The sequence below is a fragment of the Prionailurus bengalensis genome, chromosome E2 (assembly GCF_016509475.1).
Source record: "Prionailurus bengalensis isolate Pbe53 chromosome E2, Fcat_Pben_1.1_paternal_pri, whole genome shotgun sequence".
NCBI classification, from domain to species: Eukaryota; Metazoa; Chordata; class Mammalia; order Carnivora; family Felidae; genus Prionailurus; species Prionailurus bengalensis.
Window position 1 is genome coordinate 3,198,570 of NC_057352.1, and position 13,048 is coordinate 3,211,617.

The 13,048-nt window shown below is 63.5% G+C and overlaps 2 protein-coding genes across 4 annotated transcripts; both read right to left on the reverse strand.

Moving 5' to 3' along the window:
- Positions 1-50: 50 nt before the first annotated feature.
- NAT14 (N-acetyltransferase 14 (putative)) lies at positions 51-2,945 on the reverse strand. Of its 3 annotated transcripts, none has more exons than XM_043598263.1 (3): positions 2,581-2,945; positions 1,809-1,925; positions 51-1,159 (listed from the first exon to the last, which is right to left on the reverse strand). In XM_043598263.1, the coding sequence occupies exons 2-3, from the start codon at positions 1,878-1,880 to the stop codon at positions 611-613; spliced, it is 621 nt and encodes a 206-aa protein (XP_043454198.1). In that variant the 5' UTR covers positions 1,881-1,925; positions 2,581-2,945; the 3' UTR covers positions 51-610. The 3 variants fall into 3 exon arrangements, with proteins under 3 accessions (XP_043454198.1, XP_043454197.1, XP_043454199.1); XM_043598262.1 differs by lacking the exon at positions 2,581-2,945 and adding an exon at positions 2,308-2,411; XM_043598264.1 differs by lacking the exon at positions 2,581-2,945 and adding an exon at positions 2,279-2,402.
- A 384-nt stretch (positions 2,946-3,329) lies between these two features.
- ZNF628 (zinc finger protein 628) lies at positions 3,330-11,201 on the reverse strand. Its single transcript, XM_043600971.1, has 3 exons — positions 11,159-11,201; positions 10,901-11,113; positions 3,330-6,574 (listed from the first exon to the last, which is right to left on the reverse strand). The coding sequence occupies exons 1-3, from the start codon at positions 11,199-11,201 to the stop codon at positions 3,444-3,446; spliced, it is 3,387 nt and encodes a 1,128-aa protein (XP_043456906.1). The 3' UTR covers positions 3,330-3,443.
- Positions 11,202-13,048: the final 1,847 nt, after the last annotated feature.

A 13,048-nucleotide genomic window follows, 5' to 3' on the forward strand; every position in this document is an offset into this window, starting at 1 on the left:
GCCAGACAGGAGGGGGGTGGTGTGCAGAGACGGACTGGAAAAGGCATCAGAGAGAGAGCGAGACCAGGTTTTATTAACAGTCGGGTGTAAAAATCCAGATGGGTCTGGCCGCTCCTCTCGGCTCACCTTCCCGGGAGGGGCCCGCCTCGGGCAGCCCTGCGCCCACCCTGCGCCCACCCCGACCCTGCCCAGGCCTCTCTAAGCCGATGACCCTCCCCTGCAGAGGCTCTGTTCATCCCCTGCAGTCATCGCACTCCACCCCAGGAGGGCTGTGTCCCCCATTTGGGGTGCCCCCGCCCCAAGTCTTAACCCACAGACGCGGGCACGCTCGTCCGGCCCCCTCTCCTCCTCCCCGCACATCTCTCCCAGGCCCGTACCACAGAGGGGGCCGCCTTTGCGGACAGACCGAGATTTCTCGGTGCGCAAAAAACCCCCGCACAGGTTGACCTCTCTGAGAAGTTCACGCACTACACACAGACATCAGCCTGCAGCAGGGCGACTTGCCCTCTGCAGGCCTGTTTGTGGGCCCCCAGAGGGCTGGGGGTTCACACAGGGAGGACCTGCACACGGTGAGTGCTCGAGAAGTGATCTCCCTCCCGGCTGGCTCCGGTCACAGGTCCTTGCTGAACTCTCTTACAAGCGTGTAACCCATGCAGCCCCAGCTGCCCTCAGCCTGGTAGCCACACCCCTCCAGCATCCCTGCCACGCCCCAAGCTGCCACAGCCACTGGGACCACGAGCCGGGCCCGGGGCTCCCCCATGCCTCCCGCCCAGGCTCGAGCCCGGGACTCGGCAAAGGCCAGCAGCCGCCTGCCCACACCTCGACGGCGGTGCCAGCGAGAGACGGAGAGGCGGGTGACCCGGGCCCCGTCCCCGGCACTGGAGCCTGGGGCCAGGGCCAGCACCCCACACACGTCGCCCGAGCTGCGCACTGCCACCCACGGGCCCCCCAGGCCGCCCGGTGGGGGCAGTGAGCCCCATCGGGCCCGCAGGCCCAGCTTCATGGCCGCCACGGCCAGGAACACGGGCAGGAGAAGGGCCAGGGCGAAGGAGGCCAGGACGAATCGCAGGCCACTGCTGGCCGCGGCCAGGAGGAGCAGGGCTGGTGGCCGTGTCAGGGCGTGCAAGGCCACGCGGTTCTCTGTGTCCTTCACGCCAGCCTGTGGGCAGAAGGAGCAGTCAGAGGAGGGAGGCCCGGTGGCAAGAGACACCAGGGAAACAGAGAGGGAGTGGACAGTGCCGGGCACTGGGGGCAGGGGCCCCCAGATGGGCAAGGGCCCTGCAGCCAAGGAACAGGCAGGGGACAGGACACAATCTGCTCCCGGCACCCGGAGCGAGTGAGTGCATCAGGAGCTGTGGGGGACGCCCAGTTCAGGGGGGCTGCAGGTGTGAGGCTCAGGGAAGGCTGAGGCCTTGAACAGGGCAGAGGACAGCCCAGTTCCGAGCAGGCGCAGGCGGCAGGACTGGGAGAGGGAAGAGATGCAGTCCCAGGCGGGGGCCCCAGGGCTCCGCTCTGCAGAGTGTGGGCAGGAGGCCGGGCTCTGCGGGCTGGTGCAGGGCAGACTCAAAGTCTGAGACCAGGAGGCAATTGTGCCACGGTCGCCCCACGGCCCTCCAGCTGTGAAAACCTTTCTGACCCTAAGGGTAGGAAGAAGGCACTAGAAAAAGGGACCGAGCCAAGAAGCCGCTTAGGAGGAAGAAATCCCTTCCCAGGAGTCCGGGCTGGCTCAGGCAGGTGGCTGAAGACGCCCCAATGCCGCCTCCGAGCCCCTCCCCCCCCCCCGCCCCCCACCTCGCGCCAGTTCTCACCTTCAGCATCTCCAGCACCAGGGGTTTCTCATCTTCCCTCATCTCCCGCACGGACAGGTGGCTGGGGGCCATGGCAGCCCCCAGGCTCCCGCGCCCCCGAAGGGAGCAGGCGTGCACCTGGTGAAAACAAGCAGGTCACTGAAGGGCACCTCTGGCCCCCACCGCGCCCCAGGGAAGGGGACCCGCAGCAGCGTGTCCCAGATCAGGACACTGGGAACGCTCGGGGCCCCCAAGCGAGCGCAGCTCGGGATTCACCCTCCACACAGCGACCTTTGTCAAGTCTCCCGGCCCCTCGCCCCCGCCCGCCGCGGTGCTCAATCGGTTCCCCCTAAACGCCCCGCGGACGTCAGCACCCTGCAAGCCGGGGCTCGCTCCCAGACTCAGGGACTGCCCTGGGGAGTCAGCGGTACACCGCCCCCCGCCCCAGCCAGGGCATGGACCCCGTTCCCTGCCCCACAGTCGTCCCCGACCCGCGCCGCAGGAGCAGGCCTGCAAGAACCTCTGCAGGTGGCTGCAATCTTCCCACTAGGTGTGGGGGCGGCAGGGTCGGGAAGGGGTCGCCTGCGGAAGTGACGTCAAGCTCGCGCACGGTGGGGGCGGGGCCTGCACTCGGCCTTAGCAACGGTTGCCAAGCGTCCTGGCAGGATTCTGCGCGGGGGGGCGGGGGGGGGCCGGGAGGGACCAGAGCTGGACGCGGCGACCCCGCCGGGGGTGGGGTAGGGGGCGGAGACAGGGGCAGCCGCAGGCGGGGCCCGGCGGGCAAGGTACTTACCCGGCCCGCAGAGGAGGAGCCCACGGTCTCTTCCCGACCTTCCCTGGTTGCTAAACAAGCGGAGAGCCGAGCGTGGGGGACAGGGGGCGGGGGAGGGGGGGCGGTGATGGGAGCGGATTAGTTCTCGTTGGCTCCGGGGCCTTCGAGGGAGGGGCCGCATCCTGGGCCCACCAGCTCCCAGAGAACCCGCCCCAGGAACCTCCACCCCAGCCCACCTGGGCTCTCTGGGAGGACCTTCGGGATAAGGACTCCCACCCACCCATTTTTTCAGATGAGGGGAGCGGTGGGGTGACTTACAGCGAACAAACAGAACCAGGATTCTAGACTCTAATGCTTCCCCACTATGGTGACCACTGCATCTTTTTACTTTCTTTTAATGTTTACTTGAGAGACAGACACAGAGACAGAGCGGAGGAGGGGCAGCGAGCGAGGGAGACACAGAATCTGAAGCAGGCTCCAGGCTCTGAGCTGAGCACAGAGCCCGATGCGGGATCGAACTCACCAACCGTGAGATCATGACCTGAGCCGAAGTCGGACGCCCAACCGACTGAGCCATCCAGGCGCCCCCCACTGCATCTTTTTAAAAGGATGAACAGAACCTCACATAGAAGTGGTTGGCCCCAAATCGCAGTCAGTCACCTGAGAGCCAGGAAGCAAAAGCTACAAGACTCCGAGCTCCCAAGCGGTGGCTATGACCACGACATTCCCCCCTCATGCCACCCATCGCCAAGAAAACAAAACACAGGGGAGGAGATTCTGGTCTTTATTAGCAAGCCCAGCCTGCAGCTCCCCTCCCCCCAGCCCAGCCCAAGCAGTGAGTCCGGGTCTCCGTGTGGGGCAAGAAGAGATACCAGTGGTTCTACTCAAAACGTGTGCACCAGCTGGACTGCGGGCAGAGTCTGGACAATCTGGATGGAGGGGAGGGCCTGCGGGGCCATGCCCCCAGGTGCAGTGCCGGTGGGTACCACTTGTACCATCTGGGAGGCGGGAGCCGTGGAGATGCCCACTGGGACAGAGGCTTGGCCAGGTGGGGGTGGGGCCAGCAGTTGCAGCGTGGCACCGCCTCCCCCACCACTGCTATTCTCCAGCAGTTCAGCGGCGGGAGCACTGCGGATGATGAGCAGTTTCTGTCCCGGCGGACCAGGGGCAGGTGGCTCGGCCAGCCCAGGGGGTAGCGTCTCGACCTCCTGCACACACAGCTGGGTCTGCTCCCCATCTGCCCCGCTCAGCACCAGGACGCTCTGCAAGCCCTCGTCCGTCTGTAGCGTCTCAAAGAGCACGTCCTGGACGACACCAGTACCGGCCTCACCGTCACCTGGCTCCCCAGGGCCGGGACCGGCCAGCAAATCCTCGGCCGCACCGCTCTGAACCACCAGCAGATTGGGGGCCTCCGTGGTCACAGATGCCCCGCTGGGATTGGACAGCTGGCCTGCCACAGGCTGGAGCTGGACCGTCGTCACCTCCTGGGCCGGCTGGAGCTGGACGGTGGTCACCTCCTGGGCCGGCTGGAGCTGGACCGTGGTCACTTCCGGGGCTGGCCGGAGGGGCTGGAGCTGGACCCCGCTCACTTCCTGTGCCCCTGCCTCCCCACCCCCCACATTCTGCAGGACGATGAGGCTCTGCCCTCCCCCGCCGGCCCCTGCGTTGCCCCCTCCCTGAACCCCTAGTCCCCCAGGACCTGGCAGCCATACGACTCCGGGCCCCTGCCCAGATTTCCCAGCTGCCCGTGGGCCCTGCCTGCCACGGCTGCTCCCCGCCGCAGTGCCCGAGGAGGGCAGCAGGATGAGCTTGGCGGGAGCGGGCGGGGGCGGGGGCGCGGGGGGCTGGACGCTGCTGGGGATGAGTTGGAGGCCCTGGGCGGTCTGCACCAGGAGAAACGTCTGGGAGTTGGGGGCTGCCTGACCCGGGGGCGGGGCCTGGGCCGGGCCCCCGGCCACCTCGAGGGAGAGCGTGGCCTGGAGGTGGGGGAGAACGTGGACGTCTTGGGTGGCAGACGGGGCCGCAGCGGCGGCCGGCGGGGCGGGGGGCTGCGAGCCGGCGGCGGGGGCCGCGGGGGCCGGGGCGTGCGTCCTCAGGTGCCGCTGCAGGTAGGCGGCCATGACAAAGCTGCGGCCGCAGATGGGGCAGGCGAAGGGGCGCTCGGCCGAGTGGGTGCGCTGGTGCAGCAGCAGGTTGGACGAGTGCGTGAAGGTCTTGGGGCAGAGCGGGCAGCGGAAGGGCCGCTCGCCCGTGTGCACGCGCTGGTGCTGCCGCAGGTTGGAGGTCTGCGCGAAGCTCTTGCCGCAGACGCCGCAGGCGTGCGGCCGCTCGCCCGTGTGCACGTGCCGGTGGCGCCGCAGGCACGACGTGTTGCGGAAGGCCTTGCCGCACTCCCCGCAGGCGTACGGCCGCTCGCCCGAGTGCAGCCGCAGGTGGTACTGGTAGTGCGACGACCACTTGAAGGTGAGGCCGCACTGGCCGCAGGTGAAGGCCCGCAGGCCGGTGTGCACGCGCTGGTGGATGGCGAGCAGCGACGAGCGCTTGAAGGCCTTGCCGCACTCGCCGCACTGGTAGGGCCGCTCGCCCGTGTGGTCCCGGAGGTGGTAGCGCAGCCCCGAGGAGCCCTTGAAGGCCTTGCCGCACTCGGCGCATTTGTAGGGCCGCTCGGCACAAGCCGGAGCGGGCGCGGGCGCGGGCGCGGCAGGGGCGGCGGCGGCGGCGGCGGCGGCCGGGGCCAAGGGCTCCTGGGGGCAGGTGACCTCGGCGGCCTCCGCCTGGGGGGGCGGGCGCCCCGCGGCCGCCTCTTCCACGTGGCACTGCTGGTGCGCCAGGAGGCTGGCCAGCTGCGGGAAGGCGCCGTCGCAGCTGCCGCAGCGGAACGCCTGCCCACCGGCCGCCCCGTGGCTGTGCTGGTGGCGGGAGAGGCCGGCCACCGTCCGGAAGGACTTCCCGCACGGGAGGCAGGCGAAGCCCGGGGCGGCGGCGGCAGGCGGGGGCTGCGGCGGAGGGGCCGGGGGGGACCGCGAGGGCGGCGGGGCAGCGTCCGCCTTGGGCGCCGCGGTGGCCTGCCCGTCCTGGGGCGGCGTCGCCGCCTCGGGCCCCGGGCAGGGCTGGTGCTCCAAGAGCAGCTCCTCGCTGCCGAAGCCCAGCTCGCAGCCGTCGCAGCGGTACACCAGCTCCACCGTGGTCTCTGCCGCGGCCAGGAAGAGCTCGGGCACCACGGGCGGGGGCGCGGGGGGCGGGGGCGGCGCGGGCGCGTGCAGGTAGGCGTCGGACACCAAGACCTTGGCGCCGGGCTCGTGCTGCGGCGGGGCGGGGGCGGCGGCGGCGGCGGCCGCCGCCCCGTGGGTGCGCTGGTGCAGCAGCAGGTTGGACGAGTGCGTGAAGGTCTTGGGGCAGAGCGGGCAGCGGAAGGGCCGCTCGCCCGTGTGCACGCGCTGGTGCTGCCGCAGGTTGGTGCTCTGGGTGAAGCTCTTGCCGCAGACGCCGCAGGTGTAGGGCCGCTCGCCCGTGTGCACGTGCCGGTGGCGCCGCAGGCTGGACGAGTTCTTGAAGGCCTTGGGGCAGTCGGGGCACGGGTAGGGCCGCTCGCCCGTGTGCTGCCGCAGGTGGTACTGGTAGTGCGACGACCACTTGAAGGCCAGGCCGCACTGGCCGCAGGTGAAGGCCCGCAGGCCGGTGTGCACGCTGCGGTGGATCTGCAGCAGCGACGAGCGCTTGAAGGCCTTGGGGCAGTCGGGGCACTGGTAGGGCCGCTCGCCCGTGTGGCCCCGCTGGTGGTAGAGCAGGGCCGAGGAGCCCTTGAAGGCCTTGGGGCACTCGGGGCACTTGTAGGGCCGCTCGCCGGTGTGCGTGCGCTGGTGGTGGAGGAGCCGGGACGACCACCGGAACGACTTGCCGCACTCCCCGCACTCGTACTGGGCCGTCGGGGCGGGGGCCGCGGGGCCCGGCTTCTCCGCCGGCCCCTCGGAGGTGGAGGCGGGCGCCATGTCCGCGTGGGAGCCGACCATCACACCTGGTGGGGGACTCGGCGTCAGGGGAAGGCGGGACCCCGCCCCACCTCCGCCCCAACACCGGTCCTCTCAACCTGGACGCACACGTTCGCCCTGGAAGCGGCAGAGGGTGCGTCCCCGGCCCGCGCGCGCGCGCGCGCGCGCGCGCGGCAGGACGCCTCCCTTAGGATGAGGGCCCCCGGTGGCCCAGGGCTGCGCCAAAGCAAGACCTTAGGTGCTAACGCAGAAACTGGCAAACCGGGAGGAGTGCTCACCGGCCACAGCATGCTGGTCATCCCCCGCCAGGAGGCTGGGCAAGTGTGAGAAGGCTGGGCGTGGTCTTTAGGAGGCCAAGCACGTCCTTTAGGGCCAAGCTCCTCCCCTCTAAAGACAGACACTGTCCCTGAGGATGGCCTGGGCTCTCTCTAGCACCCCGGCTTCTGATGCTTGAGCCCGCTCCCTCTGAGGAGCTCATCGTCCACCCTGCCTCAACGCCAGTCCCCAGCCACTGTAACTAGAGCCCCTTCGAGCATTCCACACTCCACCCCCCTACCGCTGCTTGCCTATTTCCTCTCGCACATTAATCGAAAATCCCTAGACTCCACCAGATCCATAGCCACGCTGCACCTTCCACACCCATCCACCTCCTCGCTTCCTGCCTGCCTTCGGTCTCCCTTTAAAAAAAAAAAAAAAAAAGAAAAAGTGTTGTTTTTTTTAAGTAACTTCCACACCCAGCATGGGGCCCGAACTGACAACTCCGAGGCCAAGAGTCACATGCTTTACCACGGAGCCAGCCAGGCGCCCCTAGTCTGGGTCTCTCTCTGCACTCATGCCCACGAATCTCCAAGTTCCCGGCACTGCTCATACCTGCGTTTTTCTAGGCCATTCACTCCCACCCAACAGGTGGTACTCAGACATGTTTCTGTTCCCCTCAAACCTCTCCTCTCCCCTCCTGCTTTTAGCAGGTGATCCTGCCATTGATCTGGTCACTGAAAACATAAATGCAATCAGAAGAGAATGTCGCCACATCCCGACCACTGTAGAGGTGATTCTCAAGGAGATCGACTCTCCCACCCCAGGGGACATCTGGCAGAGCCTGCAGATGCTAAGTTGTCACGACTGGAGGGGCCAGTGCTCCTGGCATCTAGCGAGGGGGGCACCAGGGATACTGGTCGACACCCTACAGTGCATGGGACAGCCCAGCACAGCAAAGAATGCTCCAGTCCCAAACAGCAGCGGTGCTGAGGCTGCGAATCCATGCACCACCCTCCCACCTGCCTGCCTCTGGCCCACGGACTCAACTTCCCACCTACTTTCCTCCTCTCCTGGACCGTTCCCATCTGGGTACCCACAAGCTGCACCTCCTTAACAACCAACAGGGGCATCTGGGTGGCTCAGTTGGCAAGCACTGACTCTTGATTTGGGCTCAGGTCATGATCTCATGGTCCGTGGGTTTGAGCCCCACGTCAGGCTCTGTGCTGACGGTTCAGAGCCTGCTTGGGATTCTCTCTCTTCCTCTGCCCTCCCCTGCTCACACTTTCTCTCAAAAATAAACTTAAAACCCTTCAGGGCGCCTGGGTGGCTCAGTTGGTTAAGAGCTGATGATCTCGCGGTTTGTGGGTTTGAACCCCGCACAGGGCTCTGTGCTGACAGCTCAGAGCCTGGAGCCAGCTTCAGATTCTGTGTCTCCCTCTCTCCCTGCCCCTCCTCCACTCATGCTCTCTCCCTCTCTCTCAAAAATAAACATTAAAAAGATTAAAAATAGGGGCGCCTGGGTGGCGCAGTTGGTTAAGCGTCCGACTTCAGCTAGGTCACGATCTCACGGTCCGTGAGTTCGAGCCCCGCGTCAGGCTCTGGGCTGATGGCTCGGAGCCTGGAGCCTGTTTCTGATTCTGTGTCTCCCTCTCTCTCTGCCCCTCCCCCATTCATGCTCTGTCTCTCTCTGTCCCAAAAATAAATAAACATTGAAAAAAAAAATATTAAAAAAAAAATTAAAAATATAAAAAAAGCCTTCACCCCACTACTGCCTCTAGCTATAGCTTTATTTCTCCCCATCCCCTTTGCAGCAAAGCAACTCAAACGTGCGGTCAATACATGCTCTTTCCCATCTCAAACCCCACCACTCAGACCCTCCACTCCATTCATGGCCTCCCTGGTGCTAAATTCCACGGCCCCTCCTCAATCCCTACGGGGTCCCTCCCTCCTTAAGCCACTCTCCTCACTTTCGGGCACTGGTTCCTTCTCGTCTCCCTGACTTGTGAATGTGGGAGAGCCCAGGGCTCTGCCGACCCTTGGACTCCTTCTTCATCCACACTCTGTCCCTGGGAGCCCTCACTCACCCTCAGGATCTCCGTCTAAACAGAAGGACTCCAAAATGCAGATCTGACACCTCTCCTCTGAACTCCAAACCCTGCTACAGTTGTCATAGGGACGCCTAGCAGACAACTCACACTTAACATGCCCCAAATCTTTTTCTTTTTTGCTCCTGCTTTCTCCCTTCTTCACCCACAATCTTCTCCATCCCTGAAAACCCCTCTGTTCTTCCTCACCGCCCTCTCGTTCTCTCACCCTCTATGACCAATCCGTCAGCCGGTTCCCTTGTTCCAGCAGGGACATATTTGGAACCTGGCCACTTCTCTCCAAGCCCCTCATTGTCACCTTTGTCCAGGGCACCAACGTGTCCCTCCTGGACAGCTGCAACAGTCTCCCAAAACAGATCTCCCTGTTTCCACCCCTCTTCCTTTCCTACCTCTGGTATGTTCCCAACACAGAGGCTGCAGGGAACGTGCTACAAGCTTCTACAGCTCCCATTTCAGAGGAGATACATCTCATACGTGCCCACAGCCTCCTCCCCTCCCTGACCTCCTCTAGCCTCTCAGACCCCCACACCATCTAGTCGGCGCCTGGAGCCCCTTCCCGACAGTGTTCTTGCTGACAGGTCGCTTCAGGGAGACATTCCCTGCACCGGACCAACATCTGCAACCCCTTCCAACACTCCCCGTTCTCTTTCCCCTCTTTCTGTTGTTCTCTCTAGCACTCAGCACCTTCTAACCTGCTTTTAAGCAGGGTTTCCCAGCCTCAGCACTGTTGCGATCCGGGGCTGGACCAGTGTTGAGAGACCAGTCCCGAGCACTGCACAGTGTTTAGCAGCATCCCTAGCCTCTCCCCTCTAAATGTTAGTGGCATCTCAATCACTGTTGCACCCCAGAGCCTCAAATAACATCTGGCACAGAGTGAGCACACATCTTGAATGTAAAAGGGCTGGGCATCCCCTCTGGACAGGCTATAAAGATTCTCTTAAAAGATGAGTTAGCATCCTCGGGGCGCCTGGGCGGGGGGGGGGGCTCAGTTGGTTGAGCGTCCAACTTCTGCTCAGGTCATGATTTTGCGTGAGTTTGCGCTCCATATGGGGCTCTGTGCTGACAGCTCCGAGTCTGGAGCCTGCTTCAAATTCTCTGTGTCCCTCACTCTCTGCGTCTCTCTCTCAAAAATGTTAAAAAAAGTTAAAAAAAAAAAAAAAAAAAGATGAACATCCTCTTTAAAATGTAAGCAAGTCCGGGGCGCCTGGGTGGCGCAGTCGGTTAATCGTCCGACTTCAGCCAGGTCACGATCTCGCGGTCCGTGAGTTCGAGCCCCGCCTCGGGCCCTGGGCTGATGGCTCAGAGCCTGGAGCCTGTTTCCGATTCTGTGTCTCCCTCTCTCTCTCTGCCCCTCCCGCGTTCATGCTCTGTCTCTCTCTGTCCCAAAAATAAATAAATAAACGTTGGAAACAAAACAAAACACAAACAAACAAACAAAAAATGTAAGCAAGTCCTTTAAGACACTAATTATCCCAGGAAGCTGCACGTGCCTTTCAGAAGGCCGAGCACGCCTTAGACAGGAGCCATCGGCTCTCTGGAAGAGCTGGACCCAACTAGTCCAATAAAGAGCATCCCCTTCAAAAGGCCGGACCACACCCTTCCATCAGGTCCGACTTCCCCTTTAAGAGGGTGCTCCTAGGGCACACCAATCTCCACCTTTGTTGAGCTAAGCTAGTGTCTGGTTGGAAGCCACCGGGACTCAGAGGCTCTTCCTTCAAAGTTTGGGGCACTGCCAGTGCTCCTTCGCGAGATAATCCTTCCTCAAAGAATAAAAAGCGGGACGCTGCGGGGAACTGCAGAACCTGCCCCGCCCCTCTGAAAAGCAGCCCCTTGCCCTTTAAGAGGGAGGAGCCGGCCTAGTGGACAAAAATCGGAGGTGAAGTAGCGCCCTTCCCTTTAAGGCATCCCTTCCGGTTTCACGCTCCCCATTTCCCCAACGTCTCCGCCCTTCGGTCCCTCCCCCCCACCCCCACCCCTCCGGTCTCTCACCTGCGGCCCCGACCCGGGGAATGAGCGGGAGAGACCTAGGGCCTTCCCGCGGGGGCCGACGGGAAGACGGGGCCCCGGCAGCGGCGGGAGAGGAGTGGGGGCGTGGGAGGGGGGCGGGGGCGCGCTCCCTCCCAACAGCCCCCGGCGCGAGGCACCCAACCTTTATCGGCAGCCTCTCGCGCACACAAACCCCGACGTCGCCGTCGGCGCGTCACGACGCCACGTCCGCCGAGGCCCCGCCCCACCCCTCCCGCTAGCCTGCGGCCGTCGCTCGCTCCCCGGCGCCGGCGGCGCACGGCATCGTGGGAATTGTAGTCCTCCTCGGACCTCGACGGCCAGGTCGTTTCGGCTGTGTCCGAAGTCAGCCCAAGGCCCGGGAAGACCCGCCCGGAGGCGGGGTCTTACGTTCCCCGTTTTTTAATACCGATTCCCTCTCGTCTGTCCTAGAATCGCTCTCCAGCTGCGCGGTTTCCGAACGGGCCTAGCCCATCAGGGGTGTGGTCATTCCTGGCCTGACCGCCACGCCCAGTCCCTGGATCTCTAAAATTTCCCTGCCGGGGAAACTGAGGCCCGCAGGGCTTCTGTTCACACCCCACCCCCACCCCGCAGAGGTCCCACGTGCACGCAGTTCCCGGGAGTGTGCGGTTGTCCTGGGAAGCTGGACCCTGCTGTGCTTGCTCCTTGGAGGCCTGGGGGCTTAGGGAACCACTGAGTTGTCCCGGATCCCCTCTCCCTCCTTTCCAAGTCACCCCACCACGGCTTCAGCCTTGGTGACTTCTACATGTCACCCAACAGTCTCTCAGCCTTGACACTAGTGATGCTTGGGCCAGACTGTTCTTTGTTTTGAGGGCCGTCCTGTGCACCGTAGGGTGGTTAGCAGCGCCCCTGTCCCTGACCTCCACCTTCTTCTCTCCAGGGAATACCAGCCCCGTCCAACTAGATCAGGCATCTTATCCAGCCCAGTCCCTCTGAACCCCTCTCCCCCACCTGGCCAGCCAGATGAACCATTCATCCCAGAGGACAGAGCTGGGAGTGGGGACTGCAGGCTTTGAAGGCAGCCCAAACCTACCTGACCCTTCCCAGGGACCTAGGCTATTACTCGTGCCCCAAAGGCCTGTGTGCATGGGGGGTTGTCCCTCTCTATCCCCATCCTAAAGCTGTCAGCCAAAAAAAAAGTTGATAAGGGCGACACATACACACACTTCCAGAGAAAGGCAGCCCCACCCTCACTGGTAGTCAAAGGAGAAGAGAAACCCTGGAAGTAAGTGGGGAACCTGGACCTTTCCCTCTTCCTCACACTAGACGCCCCCCCGCCACAACCAACCCTGCCAGCCATACTGTTGGTGGTGGGAGGTGTGTCCTGGGCTTCTGGAACAGTCCAGCTCCAAGGTGGCCCAACAAGGACCAGAGTCTTTTTGATCACAGGGTGGGGAAGGGCTCAGGCCCCACTCGCTGTGCCCGCACCAATGCTCCTGGTCCCCACATGCTTAAGCCCTCCAACCCACATCCCTTCCCTCTGGAAGGAGCAGGTGTGTGGTGTTGGGCTGAGTGGACACTGGATCGTGGTTTGGGCCATTCAGTCCGTTGCCTTGGTAATGGCACCACCTGCGCTTAGAGAGGAGAGGATTAGGGGCTGGGGTGGGAGGTGTCCTGGAGCACCGGTCTCCCCCTGACGCACAACAGGAGGTATCTGGACCAAAGACAGGATTCCCAGGGCCAAAGACTAAATGTAAAATATCCATTTTCACCCTAGTGCAGGAAGAGAGCAGAGATGCACTTTAAGCAGGGGGGCTGGGGTGTAGGCAGGAGCCAAGAGGGCTGGCCTGTTTCTCCCACAGACTAAGGATGCTCCTTTCTGACATCTTTTGTGGCTCCCATGGGTGCCCAGCCAGCCCTGCCCGAATGGGCCTCTTTCCAGGGAAGGGGTGTTATCCTCACTTCAATGCGGGGTGGGGGCGGGGGCGGTGAGAGGAGGGGGTGGCAAATAGAGGCCCTCTAAAGTGTCTTGGCCAGACACAGGACCAGGAAGTGATATACATCCTATATGCAGGAAGTGATGAAACATCCTATAGCCAGGAAGTGATTCCTGTAATCCGGAAGTGATTTACTGAGGGTGTCTCCAGCCCCAGAGTCACCCCCCCCCCAATC